Genomic DNA, 27,279 nt, shown 5'->3' on the forward strand with positions numbered 1-27,279 from the left:
CTGTGCTATTGAGGTGCATAGTAATATGCAGCAAGGATAATTTGATAGAAAATGTTTTGGATAAAGTGCCTACTACTGATTGTGGACATCGATTAATTTTGATAGGCTCTTCAGGATATGATATTATGGTACGTATATAAATATTTCATTCGCCTATTAGTAAAATCTAAATAAAGTGAATAGTGGACGTGACCTATAGTTGATTCATATAGATTGATTTTATGTGCTCTATTTCCAACGGGGTGAACATCACATTTTCCTTCCAACTGTTTTGAGAAAGTGTTTCTAGAGGTTATCAAAATTAAAACTGCTACAACTTGGGCTACAATCCAAATCTACTTATCTCAACTTTAAATATTTCTGACTTCCGATGAATGATTTTCAACAACTGCATCTTGTTTTGATATTTTCTGAATAGAAATACACAATTTATTACGATCTTTGTCGACTGATTTTCGCCAAAATCAAACATGGCGTCTTATCTGTTCGTTTCGCTTAGAAAGGCACTAGAATATAGATATCTTATCCACCATTTTTAATCTTCATTTTTTATCTCTTCAATCTTCTCTCTCTCTTTTTTTTTTCAATCTTCTCAGCTCAGCAGCGGAGATGGAGAGAGAACAAAGAATTAAGGAAAGAGAAGTAAGAAAATAAAGAAAGGATTAAAAATGGCGGATGCGCGAATACTCAGGAGCTCCGCACAATAGAAGAAACAAGGAACAGAGAACAAAAAATAAGAATTTCAATCTATCTGTGTATTCCACAATACATGATTTCCAAAAACTGTGTATTCCACAATATATGATTTCTGATAGATTTAACTTCTTATTCTCTATTCTCTATTCCTTATTCCTTTTTATTGTACGGAGCCCCTCATAATGCTTTAGAAATATATCTGTTCAGTTAAATTTTTTGCATATTTCACCTTTTTTTTCTCTCCATGTTGGAGAAAAAGAAAGGAAAGATGAACTGTGCACAGGAAGTTCAGCCAAAAAGTCTATTCTCTTAATGCAAATTGTTATATAAGGACGACGAAACTTGCGTTAAAAGTCACAGAACAGGTCTGTAAATAGTCCTTTATATATGCAGCGCACATTGAATAATTTTTGGAAGATTCCTGTAGTGATAAAACTCTATGAAATATATTAGGTATTACAAGATAATTTTAAATTTGACCTTTCAGTTAATGTGTACTTATTTTAAGTACACATATGTAATAGTATAATATGTTTATCTTATATCAATAAATTTATGTGTTGTGATGTGAATTTTTTAAAGAAAAGTTATATGTGCGTGCGTTTATCACAGAAGACTGTGCTAAATAGTGGAAACTATATAGTTAGTATTTTTCTAACTATATGGATATACACGAGCTTCACAAATAATGAAAGTGCAATGCAGCGTCATTTTATATGACTTTTTAAGTTTCAAGATTTATTATCTTGGCACAGTGTGTGAAATTAAATTTCACATTGAAGATTTGTTCAAGACGAAAAGAAAAATGGAAATTCATCTTTTCTGAAATGTGTTACTAATAGAGTATTTCTAGCAACACATACGTTGAAAGAATCAAATTACACCATTTTATCCAATGGCACATACATTTAATGCAAATTTAACTTTGATGTTTCCGATATATATTACACAGCCCACTCATGCATAATATATCGTCGGCATGAATTAAAGTGGCCGCAATATCTGTGTTTGAATACACGTTTATAAAGAAGATATATATTACCGCAATATTGCTATTTATTCACTCATAATGCAAGAAGCGTTTTATTCTTCCTAAGCGTTTTATATAAAAGCCTATTTAAACGTTTTTGTATAAAAGTCTGAAATTTAAACTTTGCGAAACTTAAATCCAGACATGTATTAGAATATTATTACAAAAGATTTTATTTTAACAAAAAAAAAAATATTGTAATTGTGTATTTTAAGCAAATTTTTAAGTTTGACCATATTTAGAAATGCGCTCTCTCTCTCTCTCTCTCTCTCTCTCTCTCTCTCTGTGTGTGTGTGTGTGTGTGTGTGTGTTTTGCGTGTGTGTGTTTTGCGTGTGTGTTTTGCGTGTGTGTGTTTTGCGTTTGCATGCGCTCTCGCGCGTATTTACTTTATAATTTGTCCTCATAATTATGCATTTGCTATATCGTGCATAAATGTTGTTTGAGCAATAATGTTTTTTCTATTGTTGTTTAAATAGCGATTTATTTAACGATACGCCACGCTTGCAAGAAATATTTATAATTTTTCTTCTTAAACCTATTAGCGAATCAATTATTTTCGAATTGAACCATACGCTGTTCACGCATTATTTGAATTAAATGATAATCTTTTCAGATTACATTTTATTCTAACATATATTATTTCTAACATATATTATTCACCATAAATATATTTTTAACTGCTATAATTAATTTGTAAAATTAAAACAATTTTCTTAGATGTATTCATTTACGATGATATCTTAAATCTATAAATACGTTTAAGAAAATTATACAGTAATATCATAAATCTACATATCTTAAAACAAAGGTTTTAATTTTATAAATGAACAATAGGTTTTAATTTTATAAACAATAGTTATCTAAGAGAAAGCTGTTTTTAAAACACCGAAAATATTATTTTTATGTGACAAACAGACACTCTAATGTTGCGTGAAAGGGGTTGATGGATCAATATCCATCTCTTACACCTGTAGCATCACCATGATTAGCTATAGCTTTAGAAAAAGTTTTTACGTTTATTACAGCGAAAAGGGATATCACTTACGTGCGTACGTTTAATGCGACTGCGTATATTGATATACATGGTGTTCCACATGTATCGTGTAATAAACGTGTGAAGTGTTGTACAATAATAATGTTTTTTTTTTTTTCAAAATTATGTAGTTTTTTTGGAATTTATAATCATAAATAACTGAATAACCAAATTACAGATTCGTGCTTGTTCGCGAAATCAATTGCGATTACTTAGTTTAAATCACACATAAATACATGACAATAATAATAAAAACCAGGAGTTGCCAGTCTCACAAATTGAAAATATTTTTATAAAGCAATGTTACAGAGTTGATTCGACCAAATCATTTTATTTTATAAAAGTATTCAATGTAATGCGTTATAGTTCACCCTGTATGCAATGCGAACAACGGCGGTGACAAAGCGTACAGAATCGTTGGAAAATAATCGATCGTCAGTAAGGTGTACGCGTTGAAGTGCGGGGCATCGTCATTCAGTCCCTTTGACGAAGATTGAACGCTTGCCGAAGCACGTTCCCGGCATTTCAACTCTGTGTGAACGTTGGAGAAGCTTTACAAAACTTTGAAACGCCCGCATTGGACAAGGAGTGATATTTGAGTTTGTCGTGCGGTTTTCGCTCCGTTATTCTACGAAAGTGAAACGTGGGGAAGAAAAAGAGAAAAAGAGAGAAATTGAATGTGTGGTCTGATCGCCACGCAATATATATATATATATTTATCTAACGAACGCGCGGCAGCGTGAAAGATGCTACAATGGTCTCGCATAATGAGAGTTGTGATCTATATTAACAGTGATTTGCATTTCTACGATATATAATATTTATCAATCACACTTCCAATTTAACCGATATATTGATTCAACAAAAGAGCCAAATCTCCTTTCTAAAAATGGAAACAAAGTTATGAACTGTGCGCTTCGATGATGATTATGAGCAAATTGTGGCGCATCTAGTTCATGAACGATGTTTGATGAGCTATGCTGCGCCGTTCTATAATAAGTAGACGGATTATTGTAATGGCATTAATCGGCGGAAAGTAAGAGACTTGTGTTTATGTGCTCAATCTGAAATATCTGCCGAGGAATCGGAATAAAGCAAACGGCATTTACCGAACATCTCTTTTGAAAGCGAAGTTATTCAGGACCCTTCGCAAAAGATTATGAGATTGCTGATAAAAATGTTTTAAATGCCTTTTTAAAGCTTTGTTAATGAACGAATACTTATTTACATTCGACGAATGAAGATAAAATAAATAATTAATAGCGAAATCATTCAACCATGTCGCGCTTTCGTCCGCGCGCGCGCGCGCAAGCGATGATAGTTCAAATTTCATGCGCTGTTACAATAACAATTGTTTCGACGTAAGTGCATTTACGAAATGTATAAAATTCACAAAAATTATTATTATAGGCGTAAGATTTCGTTCGACGATAGAAAAAAATTTTTTTATCTTGCGCATTTACGAAAATGCGTGCATGTGGAATATTGAAATGAGATACGTATTGATGAGTGACGTATTTGTTTTTTCAGTAACTTTTAAGAAATGAGAATGTTAAGTTAAGGCTTTTTTTTTTGGCCAAAGTGAAAAAGTTCCGAGATGTAAATTAAAGGATTTCTTGAGCAGAATCGAGTGATATATCGCTTATTTTGGGATAACATGAGAGACATGATGAAAAGTCAATAAAACTAATGTTATCATATTTATTAATAAAAAAATTGTTAAAACATCAAAATATCCTGGAAATTAATCAAATATTTTGTTGCTTAAACACGTAATTTAGAGGAGAATTTTCAAGCGACGGATGACAAAGAATCTGACACAAAATAAATACAGTTTTTTTTTTTTTTTTTTTAATAAAACAGTTTTTGTTGTTTAATTCGCGGAATATTTTATCTAACAATTTTTAATTTTATTTGACAACAATTTCTGCCACGTGCTTCTCGATATTTCTCCAAGATAAGCGATATGTCACTCGACTCTGCTTAAGTCTTTGAATAGTATGACATATTACTTGTATATTTCGGAACTTTTTCATTTTGTGTCCACGATGCTGACATTAGAAATCGATCCGAAATTTCGGACAAAGAAAGAATTAACAAATCACATTTGAACAATTTGGTCACATAATCAATGTGACATGATTTGTCAATTTTTTCTTCATCCAAAATCTCGGATCAATTTCTAGCATTGTGAACACAAGGCTTAACTTTTCCCATTAGCTCTTGCGCGTAGATATATCGCACACATATTGGAACTATCTAAAATTCGATAAATAGATATTTCTTATGAATAGAAACATGATGTAAGAATACAAGGTGTTTCGCTGCCGAGATGCGCAGTGTTGACCAATCAGAGAGTTGCCACAAATACAAAAAGCATCTATAATCTACGATAGATTAAATTTAAGTTATATTGTCACACAATGATAATAGGTGTGTTCCTATATTCATTGCTGAAACTATACAGTATATGTTATGTGCGCTATAGATTTTCGATACTGACAGTAAATATCGAATGCACCCATTGTGTTGCGCCATATTTGAGGCTAAATTTTGATTAGCTATTCCGAATTTTACTCCACCATGCGCAATGAAACACCTTGTATTCTTATATTATGAATAGGAATAAATAGAAATAAAGAGGAGTTTCGGAAAAGCGAGCATTCAATTGATTTCGTCTAACTAACGGATATACAGACGAATAAAAAAATACAACAGTAATTATAAAAGACACTGTTATAAAAGAGCGACGTATTTCTTTATCTGAACACAGGTATACCGAAAGCAAGGAACAAGATGGACGAATACGACAAAAAGTTTGCAGAGATGCAAAAGTACATTCCATTCCTAGAAGCGATGATCGAAAGACTACAAAACTCAGTTAAAGACAAAGACAGTCAAACAAGGGAAATACAACTGCAGAAAATGGAGAGTCTGCACGGAATTCTATCAAATAGCAGGCGAAAGTATGTTGAATGGAAATTCATATTAGATGACTTATAAAGAAACACAGAATTAATTGACCTCCGATTTTAATATTTGGATGTTAAAATATAGATAAAAATAAGAGATGTTTTTTTATACATGCTAAATAACACGTTAAGAAAATGAAAATCTTGAAAAAAAATCGGTTTCTTTTCTCTTATAATGAATATCTGTGAAACTATGCGAGATAGAAAAAATGTTTTAAAGATATATATATGTTTTAAAGATATAATAGAATATAATAAATTTGATTTTACAAATACTTTTATAATGAACATAAAACATTTGTTTAAATAAAATAACTTCGAAAATTAAATTTTTTTATTTGAATAAATTTTTTATAATTATTATACAATATTTTCTTGAAACTATTCAAATTTTATTTAAAGCATTTTTTTTCTTTCTCTTATAATTTCAATATTTACTCTGAAAGAAAAAACTAATTTTCAAGGGAGATTTTTACCTCTTTAATATGCGACTCAATGCATATAAAGAAAAATCTCTTATTTTATAAAAAAAATTTTAAATATTTTAATACTAGAAATTTAAATGCCTATTACTAGATCTTCATTGCTTTAAATAATTCAACATATTCTCACATATGCGCATATCTAAAATAAAGATCTTAATATTGTTTGAAAATATTTATTTAATTATAAAACTCTTGAAATTATTCAATTTTTATTTAAAACATTTTTTCTATCTGTTACAATTTCGACGATATTTACTGTTTAAAAAAAAACCGATTTTTTTTTCAAAGGAAATTTTTACTCCTTAAGCGCTGAGGAGTAAATATAAATATCGCACGTTAAGAAGTAAATATAACATGTAAAAAAACGTATATGCATATGTATAAAAAAATGTATCTTATTTTTGTACATTTTAACATATCCAAAGCTTATTAAAATTCGAAAGAGTTAGTTGGTTCTCTTGTTAAATTATATGCCCGAGCGTACGAATTCATTAGTAAAAAGTGATCTATTAAAAATATTGCTTCAGTTATTCGATTATTAATTAGAATATTATTGACGAAATAGGTTGAAGATCGAGACGTTGCAGCGATGCGAGGATGTTTTACAGAAACTGTACAACAAAGTAGAAAAGGTAGATATATTGACAAATCTATTATTTCGATACACATGAAAATTGATTCCTATTAATGTTTTGAATAAGGTCGACAAACTACAGAATTTCTTAAAAGTTTTAAAACAATTTTTTGCTAAATGTATGTATATTTATGTCTTGGATTTTTAGAAAATTGAACATTAGAAGACATGTTTATATATATTTTGTTTTTGCTGTTTTGTCTATTTTATTAGTTATATTCTAAATATTTTCTGTTCATGTATTACTGAATGTTTTGCTCAAAACAGTTATAATAGATCGTTTGCTGAAACATTTTTTTGAACGAACTCAACTTTATTATTGTCAAATAAAGTTGAAGTATATTTATCAAAAATTAAAATTATATTCTGTTATTTTATATAAAATAATATATTAGACGAAAGTCGTCGATACTGATGCAGATCTCCTAAAGAGAAATATCTCCTCATTTCTTAGAAACTAATTGTATTTTATTAATATTGATAAAAACTTAATATCTTTATATGATTAAAGAAATAAAAATTCATATATTTATGTCTATTTCTATACAAAATTAATACTAAAAACTAATTCTATAAATGCAAAAAATAAAATTCATATGATTTTTTTTTACAAATTACATAGTTTAAATAATAATAGCTATATTATAACATTACATCGTTTTATATGTTTGCATCTTCCTAAATCATTAATTTTTTTCTTATTTTTCAACACTTTCTTTTTTTTAACACATAATGAATTTAAATATAAAATCGAGATGCAACACAAAGCCGAGATCGGCACTGTAAGATAGATCATAAGTTAATTTAAGGAGAAGTTCTACTTTAGAGATTCAAAATTTATATATTTTTTTCATAAGGAAAGGAAGGAAATATCAAAATAATATTCTGGCATTATGTTTTATATATTTCAGCATTCAAATAATTTTTTTTAGAAATATTAGGTATGGGAAAAAGTTCGTGGCGTTTTTTTAATGCCATCTAATGGGAAAAAGGTCACGAACTTTTTCCCACACTTAATATAAAATAAAAAATGATGGCTGTAGCATAGAGATGCATTAACAGAGCGTGCAGCGCGCGTGGCGGAAAATCCTGGCTGTCGACAATTTATCTGAGACAAACAATCAATGAAATTATTAAAATATATTAAATTTATGGAGCCATGAACTTCATTTCATTTGAAAAATTTGAAAATTTACAGAATAGCTGCCATTTGAAATTAATAATAAATTTTCACGAACTTTTTTTCATTTTTAACCTGTTCAAAGAAAGAAAGTTATTTTGGAAAATTTATGACATTTTTAGGCTCCATAAAAATTATCTATTTTACATGAGAAAAAATTTCAAGTCAATCGGATGGTTGAAGCTGTATATTTTTCGCCAGTTTGAAAAACATGAATTCAAGAAAAAATAAAGTTTTACTTTATGATAATGATTTTAATTAATTACATTTTAATTACATTTTAGTTAATTATATTTTGTAACTTACATTTAATCAACGATTCCTGACCTATAAATCAATTTCTTCTCCTATTCAAAGAATAAATTGCTGCATTTGAGTCGTTCTTTTGATTCTTGCTTGTTTTGCGCGTAATACTATTGAATTTACTTGATTTTTGAGCGAGGCAAAATTCGATTCAACAAGTTATAAATTAATCAATTTAACATCTTGAATATTGTAAAATTCTTTTAGTCATATTTTATACACTTTAGAGATACAAAAAAATAAAAAAAATCGATTTTTTTACCCTTCAAAGTAGAACTTTCCCTTAATCTTTAGAGTGATGTTATCGTCGACCTTCCTCTATATAATAAATATAACATTCTATATCTTGCACAATCGCAAGCGCGTTTAAGAAAAATTATTATTTAATCTTTCTGAATAGTACATATGTCATTTCTGTTAATATGGAACGGTGAAATAGAACATGAATAGAACATGAATTCGATATAATGTTTCTATAGTTTATCTTCTATTTTATTTTTTTTTTAGTATAAATTAAATGTTTACTTTGAGATTTTATGGTATTCTTGTCAGTCTACATAGTTGATATTATAAAGAATCCAGGATTCTGTTTTGCATATTTACTTCAAACGATACGATTTTAGAAGCATACGTTCTTGTTATTTGATGCAGGTTTTTTCTTTTTTTTCCAATTGCATTTTAAAAAGCACCTCATATAATTATATGATACACACGTTTTTTTTTTTTTTTTTTTGGTTCTGCATTATAGTAATCGCTCATTTAATCCTTGATTCTTTACACTTATATATTACTTTCATTGTTTTCTCGTACTGTATTTTCAGGCTTTCGTAGTGCATGTTTGATGTTTGATATTTTAATTATTCTAATTCAACTTGAGTTTCAGGGAAATGGATCTGGTTTACAATTGTCATTTAAGCAAAACGATGACGTCACGTCGCAACCTTCGACGTAAGTGTTATGTTCAACGTTTAAAAAAAATTGCAAGAAAGTGCAAATAATTGCAATATACGTATGTTAAAGTTAAATAATATCATCGTTTTTCTTTGCAACTAATTCATAAATAATGATTTTTAAATTTAATTAAGTAAGAGAAATTCTACATTCAGTCAAAGCGGGATCTTAGTGCTTAAATATCTTGTGTAAGTTTATACATATGCAATTCTGTAATCCGCGATTCCGAAATCTTTTAGTCTTGAAACACAATCTTGAACAGAACTAAAATAATAATATCACATATTACAAGTAATGATTCTTAAATATGTAATAAATATTAAAATCGGTAAATAAAAAAGTGAGTTTGTGATTTTTAGTTCATCAATGAAAACGAAGACAAATCAGTGCAATGAAGTGATATCGACAAACGCGGAGAATGATAAAGAAGGAATCGAAGAAACGCCACAGAGTCCAGACACCGTAAGATCTTCCAGTCCTGATTGCCAAATTCTGCCTATAGTAATTCCTATGGAGCGTAACGCGAAATCGAAGAACAGAAATCGAAGACCACAAGAACAACAACATTCCAAAATAATACCGATTATTACGCTTTCGGATACAAAAACTATAACTATCTCGTCGCCAGATTCTAATCCGGATGAAGTTACGTTTAATGAATGGGATATGTTAGAAGAATCGGAAAGACAAAATTCAAGAAATAATGGAAATCGGCAATCTTCGCTACCAGTTGCTACCAGTCATGATGTAACGACTGCTGCGAAGTTAATCAGTAATAGTCTGCCGCAAAAAGTTAGCGATAGCAGAAATTATACATTAGATCCGCAAGATATACCGACTGTCCCGGTGCCTTCTCTTGGTGGTTCCAGACGATTGTCTTCAGTTTTAGAGAAAAATAAGCTCTCTTTAGACATAATGGCCAGTTGCTCTAGATCGGAATCGCCCGTGAACGTCCCTGAAGTGAGACTTAATTCTCCCGACCCCGAAATATTATTTGCTAAACCTAAGCCCACATCGCCCAGATCGAATGACAGCACATTGAAACCACCACCATCGAAACCACCATCGATACCGCTTTTGTTCTCGCCACCGCCTTTGTCTCATGAGCCTCTATTGTCTATGGAAGATCTGGCGGAATTGTTGAATGACGAAGGCGATGGCGATAAAATCAATGAAAATGCTAAAGAAAAGAATACGGACCAAATATCAAAGAATTCAGTATTGGAGAAAGAGAAGCTTACTTCTAGAAAAAGTTTGCCAAATACAGCAGGAGTTTCACCTGTGAAAGTAACTTCATCGATCGGGCCACCTCGTCAATCAAATGATTCTCATCGATCATCGGTACCACAAACACTATTTTCTAAATTTCAAGAACCACGTTATGCGGATAACTACGAAAGACATCCTCGTCAACGTGACATTCATTCTCATGAGAGCGCGAAAGATAAATTGATTACTATTTCTGACGAAAATCCATCTCAGATAACAGTTATTCATAACACCGCAAGCAAATCAGATGAGAGAAATATTTCGTTATATCAGAGACGTTCCAGCGTACCACCGGAAGGACGAAAAGATGCGAGTCTGCCTAGACCGGAGAATGAATTTGTGATAGGTAACGACTATTACAATATGCACACGAATCAGATACATTGGGGCTCTCCCACAACTACTAGTGATCAATTCGGCAACACTCAATGGACATCTTCCTCTTATGGCGGAATGGCCAATCCACCTTTGCAACCCACTCAACATCCTTTTCAACGTCCGATGGAACCGCAATTTAGGCAAAATCAGTTCCCGCCTACTCTACCCGCTGGTCCCAGACCGTTGATCAATCCCACAGTGCGACCGGATATGAGTCACGTGGTAAGATCAGAAGTTCGGGAAGATATATCTCCTTTGATGCCTCCCGGATTTTCGTCACAATACAGAAGCTTTCAAATAAATCAAGGATCTTATGATTCAGCCTTCCCCATCGGCGGACCGACAGAATATCCGCATATAAGACCGACATGGGAAAATTCCGCCAATCCTTCTTATGAAAATGTGATTCCTTGTGGAATTCCAGTTGTGGAGAGTACTACAGGGACTTCACATCCACGACCCAACACGCCTTGCCCTTGGGGTACAACAGCGCGTGATAGAGATAGGAATATAAATCAGAGCAGATACTATGAGAGAAATAGGATAGAATTGAGGCCTGGTTTTAATCGTGATGGGCGTCGATCTGATTGGTCATGGGATGGTCACTCTGATCGAGAGAATCTAAATCGTTTCCCGAGTCGAGATCCACGAGTTCGTACAGAACACAACACAACAGGTGCCAGAGATCAGGCCAAAGAGATCGGTGTTTCTGCAAGGGATCCACGTCTTTCTAAAGATAAACATTCCGTGAACACGTCAACTAAAATCAAAGACAGTGTTCTTAATGAAAGGGATCCTAGAAAACGGCTAATAACGGCAAGCACAAAAACAACGCCGGCAACAAAAGAGAAACAAAAATCTCAGAAATCACTTGAAAAGGAAAAGGATAAGCTTCCAAAAGACAGAATGCAGTCACCGTTAGAAAGTCTTTACGGTGTGATTGATACAAAGGCCAGTCAAAATTCTGGTCTGCAAAAATTCAAAATTCCTAAGATCAAGCGACCAGAATCAGCGCAGTTAAATCGTATTATTAACGAGACGAAGGAAGTTGAAAGCATTTCGTCTAAATTATCGCGTGCAAAGAGCAATAAAAACAAAGAGCAAAAGAAAAATAATAAAGTGTATTTCAAGAATAAGAGCAAAGACGTTGAGAGTGCCGAAGTGAGCAGCAGTAGCGACGGTAATCGTGTAACGGAGAATTCAGTCCAACAAAATAATATTGCAAAGGAGGAAAAGAATCTTTCATCATCTCTTGAAAAGTCTGATAAAAATGAGACGAGAATTGGCGAAGCAGACTCAGCGACGAACAATTCCAAATCCAGTCATATCACAAAAAAGGGTAAAACGAAAGAGTCAGATGTGGACGGATCGAAATCTAAGGAAACGGTAACGAAGGAATGGATTGAAGCTCTAATCAAGGAATCGTTTGAATCCGGTGAGGGCAAGAAACTAGTCGAACACGCGAAACTGTTACAGAAATTTGGGGAAGTACTAAAGGCGAAAAACTTCAAAAAGATTAAGAAGATCATCGAGTCCGAATCCGAAAGTAGTTCGGACAAGGATGAAACAATGGAAGCGAAAAAGACTCAAGTCAAGAAAAAGAGGCGAGTGATAATGTCGGACAGCTCGGATGATGAATGTCTTGCCGAGAGGCTAAGTATCTTAAGTACTAACATTGACACGAATGATGCGAGAGAGCTGGTTTCTGCAATTTCTACTGATGCTAAAAATTCGGAAGAAAATCTCGAGGTAACAGCATCCAATAATAATTTGAACAAAAAATTAACTGAAGATATTACAGCGAAGAAAAACGATGATTTATCAGAAAGTGACAAGGAGTACATTCAAGTAAATAATAAAGTAGATAATAAAAATAAGGATGAGCAATTAGAAAAGAAAAGTGATAAGAATGATCGATTAGAAAACGATAATGAAAATACTGATATTCAGTTAGAAAGCGAAAAACAAATGAATAGTAGATTAAAAGATAGTGATAAAGAAAAGAAACAAATTAAAGATAATCAGAATAATCAGATCGATCAAAGTACTCTAGAGAAATCAAAGGATAGTACAGAAGGTAGTATAGAATATCTGAATCAGGATGATACAGATATTCTAGAAAGTAATATAGAAAGTAATATAGAACATTTGGATCAAGATAAGGATTCAACAATGCAATCTATCATTTCCGATATTACCAACCAAGCTGAGGAAGTATCAATTGATAAACCAAAGATAAAAACAAAGAGAAGAAATTCTCTAGAGATGTTGCAAGAAGATATCAGGGAAATGTTTATTAGCGAGGGTGTAGTAACGGCGACAGGTCATCGAATGTGCCGATTATCAAACTCTAAGAAAGAGGAGACATCGAATATTGCTGAGAAGAAAATTGCTGAATCCAATATTGAAACGAACGAGTTGGCAGCGAATAACGCTAAGAGGAAGAGTTTAAGGTCTCGTAACGTGGAAGAATCGAAATCAAAAGCTAAAAGCAAGGATGTCAAACGGACTCGCAATTTACAATCAAAGAAATCTATTCAAAGTTCCGACAGTGAAGAGGATCAACCATTGGCTTTACGAACAGAGAAATTGCTAAACACTGATAACAGCACTTCGAATCAAGAAGTGGCTCGTAGTGAAGAAAGCAATGATGCAATTCGCAGATCTAAACGCGTTTTACGTAAAGATATTATTAAGGAACCACGAGTGATTGTGGAGAAGGCGGATCTTACGAAGATAGATTCGTGTAAGATAATGTTCGACAGCTCATCTGATGAAAGTTTTGGCATAGACGTGTCCGAATTAACCGCAGCGGTGGACATCTCTCTTCGACCGGAAAAACAATCTGATCAGGATTCGATAGATACGATGATTATTTCGAGGCGACGGAAAAATATCAATAACACAGGTAAACGGAACTTTAAGTCAAAGAAGTCGTCTGCGCTCACTGACGACAAAAGTGAAGACGAGTCATCATTCACGGATGAGGAGAGTGTGATATCAGACATTTCTATGTCGAGTAACATGACTGCCCGGAAGAAAATGAACAGTAGTGGTGCAGCTAGAACGACTGCTAGAGAGGAACTATTAAGTAACATTCTGGTAGGATTGGTGCCAACAGCGGAGAAGAATACATCGATCGACAAGGATAATGAGGCGGACTTCGAGGACACGAATGATCCAATAGCTATCGAGCCGAGCGTGAAAAGATCTTGTATAAGAAAAAAGAAAAAGAAATCTGGAAATCTTTGGAAGATGGGCAGATTGACTACTAAAAAGAGAAAGAAGAAGACTTTGGCAGCTTCTTCCAAAACTGCTCAAACAAATGTTGAAATAAATATCGAATCGAATATTTCGACGGATACTGTAGAAGCTAATCAATCGCTCTTAAAAGATAAAAATCTTGTAACAGAGAAAACTCTTGAAAAGATTCTTGACGATTTCTTAGACGACAATCATGTTGTCGACCATACAAATGTAGATTCTGTAAAAGATGAGGTTAAATCATTTGTAAATATGGATAGCTTTGATGTAGATTTTAAAGACTCGAGCAATTTTATTACTTTATCAGAGCCTTCAGATACACATAGAGAAACATTTAATGACTCGTTTCTTTCTATCGAAGAAAGTAAAACATTGACACAAATAAAAGAGGAAGTAAGTTCAAGTAGCGCTGATCTTACTTCGGCAAATGCCGTTACTGGAAACAAGTTTTTCAAGGAATCGCCAAAGATTGTTTATGATGAATTGATGACGGAGCTCTATCGCAGAATAGATATCAAGCATCTGATAGATTATGCATGGGTCGGTCAGGACAAATATAAATGCTTATTATGCTTCTTCACGGGCAAAAACATCGTCCATCATTACAAGATCAATCATCCCGGAATGGAAGTGCTTATCTCGCGTCTCAAGTCGACGGACGCTAAGACTGCGATTATGGAAGCCGAGCATGGTGTGATCACAATGGATACGAGTCAATCATGCAAGTTTCGCTGCAGATTCTGCTGTTTTGTTACGGAAGGCGCAGCGGATGTAGCACTCGAAGCATTCTACGAGCATTGTACTACACACACGGGTGAATACAGATTCCACTGCAACAATTGTTCTTACCAGGCGGTGGCCAAAGCATCCATGAAGACACATTATTACAAGATATGTCGCAAGAATAAAACGTTCAATGAGTCTGCATCCGAAGATGTCGTACCAAGAGAAGGTGGTATCTATGGCTACTTGTGTTGCAGTTGTAATTATGTACAACTAAAGCGACAAAATATAGAGGTCCACGTTGAGTTCTGGCACCGAGAGCAAATGGATACCGAGATCTTGAAGATTAATATGTCGGCAATAACTGTATTAGCAGAACACGCTGCGAATAACAATGAGCAACCACACGAGTCGACGTCCGTTAACGCTGAGAAATCTTTCGCCGTAGAAACAAAGCCGCAGGTTCTTGAATTTGAAACTATGGAGTGTAAAGATTTAATGGATATTGCAAGGATAATGGAGTCCGAGAGCAATGATGATATCAGTGAACGTATTCCACCTGAACAAAAACCGAATGAGAATATCCAAGTCAAGGAGGAAAAAACTGAGGAAATTCCGAGACTATCTCAAGGGGAACCAGAGGGATCTGTGAGCACCGGTAATCTAAGTGTATTTGTTTGCCCACCTGATTTGGAAAATAAGGAAATGGAGATACAGCGAGAGCGACAGAAGACGATGCAAGAGATCGCCAATAATATCGGTATTTTATTAAAGAACTATTCTAAACCGGGTTTGTCCATAATAGACAAACTGCAGGATAAAATGCGCACGGACGCGGTTGTTAGTCCAGTTCCTGAATGTAACGCGTCAGCGAACATTCCGGAAACAAAGGAAAACCCTTCATTGCCTTTTGTGAATTCATCCGCAGAATCTTTGAAAACCGAGGAAGAATTAATCATCAAGGAGGACATCCCGAGTCAGTCGAACAATCAAGGCGACCCTCTTTCTTTTATGGAGGAACAACTGGCTACTGAAAAATCGAAGGTAACAAACGACGTGGATGGCAAAGTGGATGTAAAAATCCGGGATCCTCTTGCGATCATGGACCCATCCAAAGACAACGAGAGCGACGGCGAAAATAGCGACAACGAGCGTTCGGCACCAATTTTCGAATCGGACTCCAGCAGTGAGCAATCGGATTCCGAGCAGACTGACGTCAATATGATTCTGAAGGAAACCTCGAACATAAATGCATCTTCATCGCGAGATCCGATGTTGACGACGATACAGAGGCTGGCCGCGCAACTTCAGAACGTCAAACCGTTAGAGCCGGTGCCGCCCGAGCCAATGATCGGTATTAAGACAGAAATCAAGATCGAACCTGTGTCATTGATCCCAAAACCACCAGACGTTGTGCCGATCGCCAGTGTCAAACATTTGCTAAAACAAAATGTCAAGTGTTCGGAGAAGAACATGTCTGCATCAAGCAAGAATGCCAGTCCGCCCAAGAATTTTCTCAGATTCAGGCGACTCAGTGGCGATATGTTGTCTATGCCGATGCAGTTTTTGGATAATCAAGAAGATTCGCAAGAATTCAATACAGGTTGGTAATCTCAATAGTTACTGCCATAATGTTTCGAGTAATTAAATACATTAAATAATAAAGGCTAATTAATTTACTACTAATTAACTCACTGATTACTGAACGTATTCAACGAAGTTATGTATCTATATTAATGAATAAAATTCATAGATGGAACTCAATCAGATAGCGCGATAGATGGATTAAAAATGGATGTAGAAGAAGAATGTTCGTTTTTGAAGATCGAAAATGTGAGGAGCCTTGCAGAATCCGATCCTAATGAAAGTGTTACTGTATGTAAATGTATCACAATGTTTCATTACTGACATTTAACTTCATCTATTATATCTCATATTACGTTTTTTTATTTTACTGCTTCTAGATAAACGACACTAGTAAAGCGGTGGAGATATCTCCTACGAAAAGCAAAGAATCTGTTTTAAGGAAGTCCAACCAACCTTTAATACTGAAAAAGATATCACCACAAGCGCTAGTCAATATGAATCTGCAAAGTATGTCAAGAATTTGCCAATACTCTTAGCGAAATTCACTGGCATATATATTTAACATCAATTTTTTTTTTATTCAAAGCGTATATTTAACATTGAATTTTTTAGCTCCGAAGATGCAATCGGTGACTGCTCCATTGACAAGTTCATCGACTAGCTCATCAACTTTGAATTATAGAGCAAGAAAAATCAAAGTAATACGTATGCCTGTATTGAACAACTCTAAAGACACGTCGCCTGCGTCCTTCGCGATCAAGTTGAAATCTATGGAAGTGTATGCAAGGATGCTGACAGAGCCAAAGCTAGCTCATTTTTACAAGTGCATGAGTCATAACTGCTCTTTCACAACCGACTTTCTTCAGGATTATTCTAAACACTATACTAAACATTACGAAGAAACTAGCGAGCAAAATAGCACAGATAATTATGACAAATGCGCCTATTGTTATATATCTACAAACGACTGGAACGAGATGAAAACTCATTTGGCGACTAAACACCTTCATTGCCGGTATCAATGCGGTTACTGCTTTTATCGATCTTTTGTACCATCCTATGTACGGCAACATCAGGTAATGATTTTTATTAATTTACTGTGTATCTATGATATTAAAAGAAATAATAATATCTGCTAATTTTTTTCATTAAGATTATGTGTCATCCCAATACTGTGTTTTATTATTTATTGGACAAGAAGCAGAAATCGGTACAGAAAAAGGAACACATTAATCGTAACGCTTATGTACTACCTTTTATATGCAAACAAGATGGTATGTAATTATAATAATATTGTAATAACCTGTTGTAAATGTGCTAATATAATGTATTGGTGTATTGGATATTACAATTACTAGTGTTAATTATTTTCATAGCATAATTTTTTTTCATAGTATAATTTCCAGTTAATTACTTTTATAGCATAATTTCTAGTATTAATTACTTTCAGATTGTGACAAAATCTTTTATATACCTGAAGCGTTTATAACGCATTTAAAAACAAAACATTCATCTTCTCATCTTGTGTACAAATGTCATGTGTGTAACACTACTCATGCCACGATAGAACTTCTTATATCTGTATGTACTGTACACTTATCTGCATACTGTTAGAAAAATAAATATAAATATCATTTTATTGTTTTATACTTACAGCATTACAAGTTGCATGGATTTTGCAAATATCAATGCTTATATTGTTTTTATGGTTCCGATACGCTAAATGAAATACATCAGCATTTAAGCACCTTTCATTACGATCGATTGCCTCAAGTTCTGGAACGTTCACTTCCTCCAATGGTATTATTATTAGAATTAATTATTCGACTAAAACAGATTTTACCTTAATTAAAACATATTATTTCGTTCTTGTTTATTATTAAAAGTCATTAGAATATATATGTTTCTAAATACATATTTAATGTTCAATTTAAATATTTTGAACAATTTTTAAAATACAATTTTTTTCTTTTGGCACTAATATTGAAATAATATAATTGAAATAATATAAATATTTTAATAAATAATTTGTTTAATATATTATACAATTCCGCTTAATTTCAGCCATCGCGCCAGATGGAAGTTATACATCAACTCATTTTACGAACTTTCGATGATAAAATAGATGAAGAAAGTGTTAATTTGAACACCGACAATTCTAAAAAGAATACATCAGTTTTATCAAATGTTGGAATAATTTTAAATGAAGCTCAGTCTAATCAACCAAAAAATTTAAAAGGAGATATTTTGATTGGGGCAGTAAGTGATCTAAAGAACATAGAAGTCAATGTTTCCAATATCTCGACAAAAAAGTCTATAGATACGTCTTTGACCAATATCAACAAAAATACAAATAATAGTGTTGAAAAACAACTTTTGAAAAATGAGCCGTTCCAATCGGAGACGGGAAAGTTAAGCGACTACACCATAAATCAGATTCTTCAAGAAACGAAATTGGATATGTCTGTGAATGATTCTGGCGCAGTCGATCCGTTAAAAATCTCAGATGAATTCAATTGCAGCGACGAATTTGTAAATACCAATCTTCTCGATAATGCGGATTTTTTAAAGAATTTTACATCCAATTCCAGCAATGTGTTTTCTAAATCCGTGGATAAAACTGAAGATAGTGATATCGAAATTTTGGAAAGCGAAGAAAAAGCCGCGCAGTGTAAGACTGAGAATGAGGTAAAGAAAAAGGCAGAATTGGTGTTTTCCGAGACAGAGACTGAAAACAAAGTGCAGGTTGCATCCAATAATACTATCGAAACGAAATGTACATCTAAAAAAGCGCCAGCACATACTACTAATGCGATTGCTCAACCAGACAAGCCTTTGACTTTGGATGACATTAAAGATACTGGCCGTATCGGACATGAATTATATAAATGCGGTTATCTGCATGAATGCAGTTTTACGGCGCAAAACATGGACTTATTGAAAGCGCATGTAAAGACGTGCAATTTAGGAGACCCTAGACAAAATTTATTTTGTCCGCATTGTAAAAAACGTGCTGTCAAAATTTCCTTGTTTCTAGAACATATAAAAACTCACGGATTAAAACGTTTTGGATGTAGTCTGTGTAAGTTAAGATATTCGGTTTCGTATCAAGCTACGGCTCATATGAAGTCAAAACATAAGTTTTTCCACACGAGGATAGTGCCTGCCGATCCAACAAATCCAGCGAAAGATGGCCTCTTTATCGTGCAAGCAGTTGTAAGTCTATTTTTAATATAAAAATATGCATATCTTCTTTTTTAAAGACTGTTATGTAATCCCTGTATATTTAATTTATACAGCCTTATGAAGCTGCCGATCGAAGAAACAAGAAACGTAAACGTGCTAACAAGTCTGGAACAGTAATGGAACAGGAAAATGAAAAGACTTTGGATAACGAAAAATTATCATTTAGTCCTGACGAAATAGAGCAATTACCACGTCAAGCGATTTACAATCGGGAAATCCAATGTGCCGTATGTCCTTACACAACTAAAGTTCGGACAAATATTATCCGGCATTTGCAATTACACGCAAAAGACGAGACTGTACCCGAAAGCGGCCCGGTCAATCCTGTTCCTTGTTTAGATAAGAAGGAGAAAATGTTCGATAAGATGGTGAATCTAGCGAGCAGCTCACATCAAAATGGTCGTATGGGCGCAAAACCGAAAGAATCTGTTAAGGAAAGCGAGGCGGACGATAGCATACCAAAGTTTGTACCAGAACACAAAAGGTGTGTGATATTAATTAAAATTGCAACAGATAAAATATTAGAAAAATATTATGTTCTAACAGTTATATATCTTTTCTGCCATAGGTATGTATGTGGCGTAGCCGAATGCAATTACTTAACGGTGAACGAGGCAATGTTAAAATATCACTTAAAGGCTCTACATTCAGAAGAACCATATTTCCATTGTCCACATTGTCCTCCACCGTCGTCGGGTCAAGAGAATCAAAATATAGCGATCGATAAAATGGGCATTCATTTGAGAATGCATGATACAAGACTCTATAAATGTTCCCATTGCAATCATCATCATTATCATAGGTTTGTATATATTTGTATGATAATTTTAATTGTATAATTTGATTGTATCATTTATATATATTTTTATTCTTTTATAAAAATTCTAATTTTATATATACATATACATATAATATAATTTTAAAACATGTGACAAGAACGATTAGTAGACTTGATTACTATTTAATCATTAATGTATCAGTAATCAAGATAAACAGATTGCTATTTCCCTGATAAAAAAATTAATACACGAAAAAGAAAAATATATGTTTCTCGTCAGATGTTTTAAGATTTTCTTGTTGGCGCAAGTGCAATTTCTATGCTCTCTGATAGTATTAAAATGACATCCAGGCATGTTGTGGAGCGGCATCTTACTGATAAGCATCCAGAAAAAAGACCTTTCGTGAAAGTAATAAGGGAAATGGAAAACACGGAGAATGTTCAACAACCAATTCCAGAAGAAACCGAGGAAGAGGTACCCGACCCGGACGGCAATCATTGGAAATGTAATCTTTGTGATTTTAAATTTGTTTACAAAGCTGATGTAGCCACTCATGCTGAGACAGTTCACGGTGAGAGCTCCCAATACAAGTGCACTCTGTGCTCATTTAAAACAAGCGGAAAAATACTTCTTGAGCAACATATAAACAGCAAGCACACATACGATTCTAACGCCGATTACACCATGATATATCAGAGGATAAAAGGTGTCAATAAACGGAATGCAGAAGCCGTTGATCAAGGCGGGCAGGACGAACCCTTTGATACGACACCACTTTGGAGTAGAAACATGCCACGAGTTCGACATATTCGTGGGATCCTCTTGGAAGAAGAAACTGAAACGCCCGCGACGAATGAGATATCATCTGTAACTTCAAAGCTATCTTTAGGCAAACGCAAGAGCGACGCAGAAATCGTGACGAAACCAGCTAAAATAAAAGTGTCCGGGAAATCGATATCTCTCGATGAAAATAATAAACTATCTAAGGAAAAATCAAAACGGTCACTTTCATGCGATAAAGTATCCGGGGAGGCGGAAGGCGAAGGACATATTATGAAAGAAAGTGCACAAAGCAAAGTCACTGGCAATAAATCGGCTAAAGACTCGATGGAACTGATCGACGGTAATGATTCCGATGTGGGAAGATTTGGACCTTACGGTAAACCGGATGCCAATATGTATGTCTGTACTCTGTGTAATCAATTCAAGTCGAAATATAAGCATGATATGAGAGATCATCTTTATAGAGAGTTGAACTATGTTAGGTAAGTGACATATTATATTGAAACTTAGACAGCCAAACGTGCCATAAAGATCTGTTACGCAATCTGAAATCGAACAAAATCTGTTGTTAATTTACCTTCAGATTGCATTGGATGGATATTTTTCATGTTATATTAATTTTATCAGCAGAATACAAATATACATGTAATGGCCACAGTCAGATGCCAAACTGCTACAATTTTTATTCGAATTTGCTAACAGACTGTTGAGTTATTGAATTGTTATTTTATTGGAACATAGGCACTTTCAGAAATTAATTTTGCTTTTTATAAATTCTATTACTAAACGAAATTTTTTTTAATGCATCTGTTTAGATTTCATTGCAAAACTTGCGGATATGTATCGGTAAATCGTAAAGCATTATTGTTGCATATTGGAAAACGTCATAATGGAGAAGGTACAGATGAGCCACTTTCGCCGGATAATGCTATTGAGGATTGGGTATATATTTATTAAACTTCAATATATTCTTTAGTATTTAATAAATAAGAATTTTTAGTAATATTATTAATTTACGATAATAAAATAAAATATGAAATATAAAATAAAATATAATATTTTATTTTATTAAACTTGCTTTCTTATATTATAAATAAACATTATGTATGATTTATAGGTGATGACTTTATTGAAAAAACAAACGGACATGATCAAAGCGTGGAATCACATGAATGTTATCTATAAAAATATACCCGTTAATACAAGTTTTTCAAGTTCAGATGTTAGTTCCATAAAGATCTCTGCCGACAAGAAGTCCGTGAATCTTGCATCTACGATATCCAATCTGCAAAACGACGTTCTTGAAGATGCTAATAGAAGCAGCATAGACTCTGATGATGGAGATAGCAGAGACAACGAGGATCTTGTAATCGATATGAAGGAGGATGAGGTGTACGAGGTTAAGAGTAACGAAGATAAATCCGAAAACGATAAACGTAAGTATATAGATTACATTTAGAATTATCTCAATTTCGTTTATAAAATCTATAAAATAAAATGTATGATTTTATGCACAGTTCGTGAGAAGACCGATGATGATCTGGACAAGCCAATTATCTGCAAACATTGCCAGACGTCGTTCGCCGGCCAACGTGGATTCAAGTTACACGTACAATATTCACATTTGAGACGGCTAAGTTTTCTGTGTCCCTATTGTGACCGTAGCACCAACTCGCAGACGATGATGCGCCAGCACATCCGCGCGAAACATCCGCACGATCCGGAAAGGATTATACACAATCCGGATACATGGGGAAACACAAAGCTAAGCAACGAATTCTGGGAGAAGGAGTATGGTCTTCTTCCACTGAAGACAAAAAAACGAAAATTGAACACAGAGAATAATGTTAGTACAACTACCGCCTCTGCAGCTACAATCGGTTCTGTTAGTAATCGTTTAGAGAAGTGTGAGGTGTGCAACTTTACAGCAGTAAATTACACTGGCCTGAGGAGTCACATGAGAACACACTCTCATCAACATAATCTCAAGTGTTTGTATTGCACTTATAGCTGTTCGTACAAAGCAGAAATGGTGGAGCATTGGGAATCAAATCATCCCTCGGTACCGCTGAAATACACAGAACGATTGTCAGCAACCGATTCTTCTTTTAGTGAAACAAAAACCAAGCCATCGATACCTCAAAAACAAGATGTCGATATGTCAAAGAATGAAGAAGGCAATTCGTCATCAGCTGTAATCTATGGCTGTGTTTATTGTAATCTTCGCAGCGTCTCGCTGCCATCCATCAAACAGCACTGGAATCTCATGCACAAGGACTTAAAAAGTTCGGAAACTTCTTTCGCTGCAAAGTTTCCATTTAAATTTAAAGAGATACTTGTGTCGAGATTGTCTAAAAATTTCACGAAGAAGGATGTCATTGAGCGTAACCAAGCAAAGCAGACAGAGAATCTGTCGCCTGTTATCATTCCAAAACGTGGATGGGTTTGTCAATGGTGCCAAGAATTTTGCGAAACCAATAATGATAGGATAAGGCATCATAACATGTTTCATTCGCATTTACCACAAAAATGGAAGGAGCAGCAGCAACAGCAACAGAAGGAACAAGATCAAGCAGAGTAAGTACTTGCTCATAGACAAACTAGAAATACATAAAAAAAAAACATAAAGTAATAAAACGTAAGCAGTAAGTAAATTTATTAATCACAATAGATAGTAATAATCAATATAATATATTATAGGACCGTACGTATGTGTGTGATAACACCAACTATAGCAATCAAAGTCTTAAACGGTCTTGCTGGATTTTAAATTTGCTTCTATGATTCTATGGCCGGTATTCACAGTCAAGAAGTTACGAACTAATCAGAGACCGATATTTATAGTCAAATCTTATATTCAAGACCGTCTTAAGTACGGTCTTAAGAAATTACGAACCAATTAGAGGGCTGCCATTAGCGTTTAAGGCATTATAAATAAGAATCGACTATGAATACCGGCCTATGTGAATTTACATACTACGTATGTAATCGTTTGAAACGCGCGCCGAAATAACTAAAGCGAAATTTATTAAAGCAGCGTCTACAATGAGAGTTTAAGGCGTAAAATTTAAGTTTTTAGCCTTAAGTTGTAAGAATTTGATCAATCACAATCGAATGTGAGAAGAACAATCGATTGGTCAATTTTTTATGGCTTAAAGCTTAAGTTTTACGTCTTAAAATCTTATTGTAAACGCCGCTTAAGGTTTCGATAGTTTAATGCCTGTATTCATAAGAAGCTCCAATATGCTCCTATTCCTACTCGCTCCAATGCGCTCATTAGAGTGAATAGGAACTATGGCAAGAGCATGTTGGAACATGCGACGCGAACAAACCTATAGTCAGACCTTGTACTTAAGCTTCTTTAAATTTATCTTTAGATACTCAGTAACAAATGAAATAATTCGTATTTATCTGAAGATAAATGTAGTCCGGATCTACAATGGATGTTTTAAACTTTAAGCCGTAAGAAATTGACCAATTACAGTCGAATGCGAGGAGAATAATTGATTATGATTCGTTCCTTCCTTATGGCTTAAGGCTTAAAAATCTATTGCAGATACGGGCTTAAGGAAGCCTTAAATATAAGGCCTGACTATGAATACGGGCATAAGATTTATTAGGACGCTCGCACGGATTACGGAATGCAAGAGATCCAGATTCGACTCCCGGCTGAGGTAATATTTGGTAATTCTTCAGAATAGTTATCTCACCTCCAATTTCGATGAAATTAAGCTCATTTGACGCGTTTTGCATAAAAAGAATCTGGCAAAAAAAGTCCGGGACTGCTTTGCGAAATGAGATTGAGTGTTAAAATTAACTAAAGTGTTACTAGTAACACAATCATTAATCATGTAGATAGTAGGGTGTATAGATTAGTGCTTATTAGTTAGGATAATAAATAACGTATCTTACCGCTTGGGATCTAACTGCCTAGAAGTTGCATCATAGACAATGTCCGCTTGGAATATTTCTAACTCATGACAGTGCAATCAGGTGCAATCAGTATGAGAACAGTCTTTTTAAAGCGATCTTTTTACTGTCTAGGATATGTTATTTCTTTTTGTCCTAGGCGGTGTAGCCGCCACTATACTGTCTATAGTGTCTATACACTCTACATGACAAATTTCCTAATCTCAATAGTTATCAACTTTGACACTCAATATCGCTTCGTAAGGCAGTCGCGGATTTTTTTCTGCCAGATTCTTTTATTTTACCCAAAAACGTCGAATGAATCTAATTTCATCGAAATCGGAGGTAAGATAGCTAATCTAAAAAATTATCTAATATTTTTCGTAATAAGAATTATTCACAGATTTTAATATGTCATTCAGCATAATTAAGGTCGTTTGAAGATGCGAAAAAGTATCAAAATTTGTTAAGTTGCTAATCAATTTAACTCGTAATATTACTGCGGTAATAAATACTTCTCTACTGTAATTAGCTTATTTGCTTGTTGTTTACATCTTAGTATTTAATGTTTTTGTATATGATATATACTTATACTTCTACTTATACTTCTACAAGAAACTTAAATACATGCAAAATCTATATATTTTAGCACATCGGTACACTTGCCTGCATACAGTACTGAAAAGTATGCGACAAACTCGAAAAATATCTCGAGTTTCGAATCGGTCGTAGAAAACTTGATCACAAAGCATGTTAATCAGATCAAACCTGATGACATGAAGAACAAGAATGATCAGAACTCTAATTTGAACTCTTCGACGTCAAAAGGAAATAGTCATCAAGCTGTCGCGAGAAAATCTACTACCAAATCGACTGTCTCATGTGCGAGACCAGGCCCACGTGTATTCAAAGCTGTCGCACGCAAATCCACGAATCCAAGGTATCCGCCAAATTTTTTTAAGCCACTATTGGAGGAACACAGCACAGATATGGAATATGAGGAAGAAGAAGAAATACAGAACAAACAGTTCGTATCGCATTATGGAATACCAAGCAGTCCAGTTAATCTGACTGAATTGAATACATACATGGTGGTCGGGGGCCACAGTATGCGAGTTAATTGTCTTACTCTTGCAACGCTTATTAATATCAAGCCGAAAATACTAGTGAAAGACATTAGGAAAGATCCTAAATATACTGCAATTCTTTCGAATTTGGATTAATGTTACAATAATTATTCGTATGATATCGTAGATAGATAGAATTTTAATGTCGAGATTCAAAATTTTTGTATTAAGAAGTTGAGTGTGGATTGTTGTAAAAACTAGTACGTAAGTGGAATTGCAACAAAAAAACCCCAAACAAAAAAAAAGGTTTTATTTCTGTATGTGATAAAATTCATTTGCGATGATAGAAAGTGAAAAGATACAGTATGTTTTAAGCACTGAAAAATCATAATTTAATGTTCATATTATTTGCGTATTTTTTTTGCTTCTGTGGTTTTTTCATTTCATAAAATTCATTCTGTACATATTGAAAATGGAGATACGATCATAGTTATACATCAGGAAAAAGAGATCAGAACTACAATGTAATCGTAGAATATTTTAAAATGTCTCGTCTCGAGTATGTGTTTGATGTGATACTTTTATATATGAAAAGATTGTCTAATGAGCTCTTGAATTATTATTAAACTTACAATTATATCATAGATTTAGATCGTAAATTACTGAATAGTTAAATAAAACTATTTTTTTAATACCTTTCATAAAAATCACAATTGCGTTAGCCAAGATCTCTGTCCAATTTACATCTTACTCAAAATTGCAACATATTTATTCGGAGTGACAGGACAGGATTTTTAATATTAAAAACGTAAAAATGTTTCTCCATTTACACATCATGTTCTTTTCATACCATGTAAATATTTTATTATGCCTTATTTTTACGAAACTAAATTGGACAATTTTATCGAAGTGTATTGTATTATTCTAGTAATGAAATCGCACTTCGGAGAGGTATACAGATATAATTTAAACATTAGAATTTAATTATT

At 33.8% G+C, this 27,279-nt stretch overlaps 1 protein-coding gene across 2 annotated transcripts; it reads left to right on the forward strand.

The window, feature by feature from the left end:
- LOC108691390 lies at positions 1-27,279 on the forward strand. 2 transcript variants are annotated; one of them, XM_018199118.1, is made up of 19 exons: positions 1-128; positions 5,534-5,726; positions 6,783-6,849; positions 9,212-9,282; positions 9,645-16,522; positions 16,673-16,794; positions 16,884-17,013; positions 17,119-17,582; positions 17,660-17,780; positions 17,957-18,087; positions 18,163-18,306; positions 18,571-19,722; positions 19,806-20,236; positions 20,321-20,554; positions 20,864-21,796; positions 22,130-22,256; positions 22,432-22,750; positions 22,832-23,891; positions 25,873-27,279. In XM_018199118.1, the coding sequence occupies exons 2-19, from the start codon at positions 5,557-5,559 to the stop codon at positions 26,444-26,446; spliced, it is 13,128 nt and encodes a 4,375-aa protein (XP_018054607.1). In that variant the 5' UTR covers positions 1-128; positions 5,534-5,556; the 3' UTR covers positions 26,447-27,279. The 2 variants fall into 2 exon arrangements, with proteins under 2 accessions (XP_018054607.1, XP_018054608.1); XM_018199119.1 differs by lacking the exon at positions 25,873-27,279 and adding an exon at positions 24,015-24,211.

Source organism: Atta colombica, unplaced genomic scaffold, assembly GCF_001594045.1.
Source record: "Atta colombica isolate Treedump-2 unplaced genomic scaffold, Acol1.0 scaffold46, whole genome shotgun sequence".
Taxonomy (NCBI): Eukaryota; Metazoa; Arthropoda; class Insecta; order Hymenoptera; family Formicidae; genus Atta; species Atta colombica.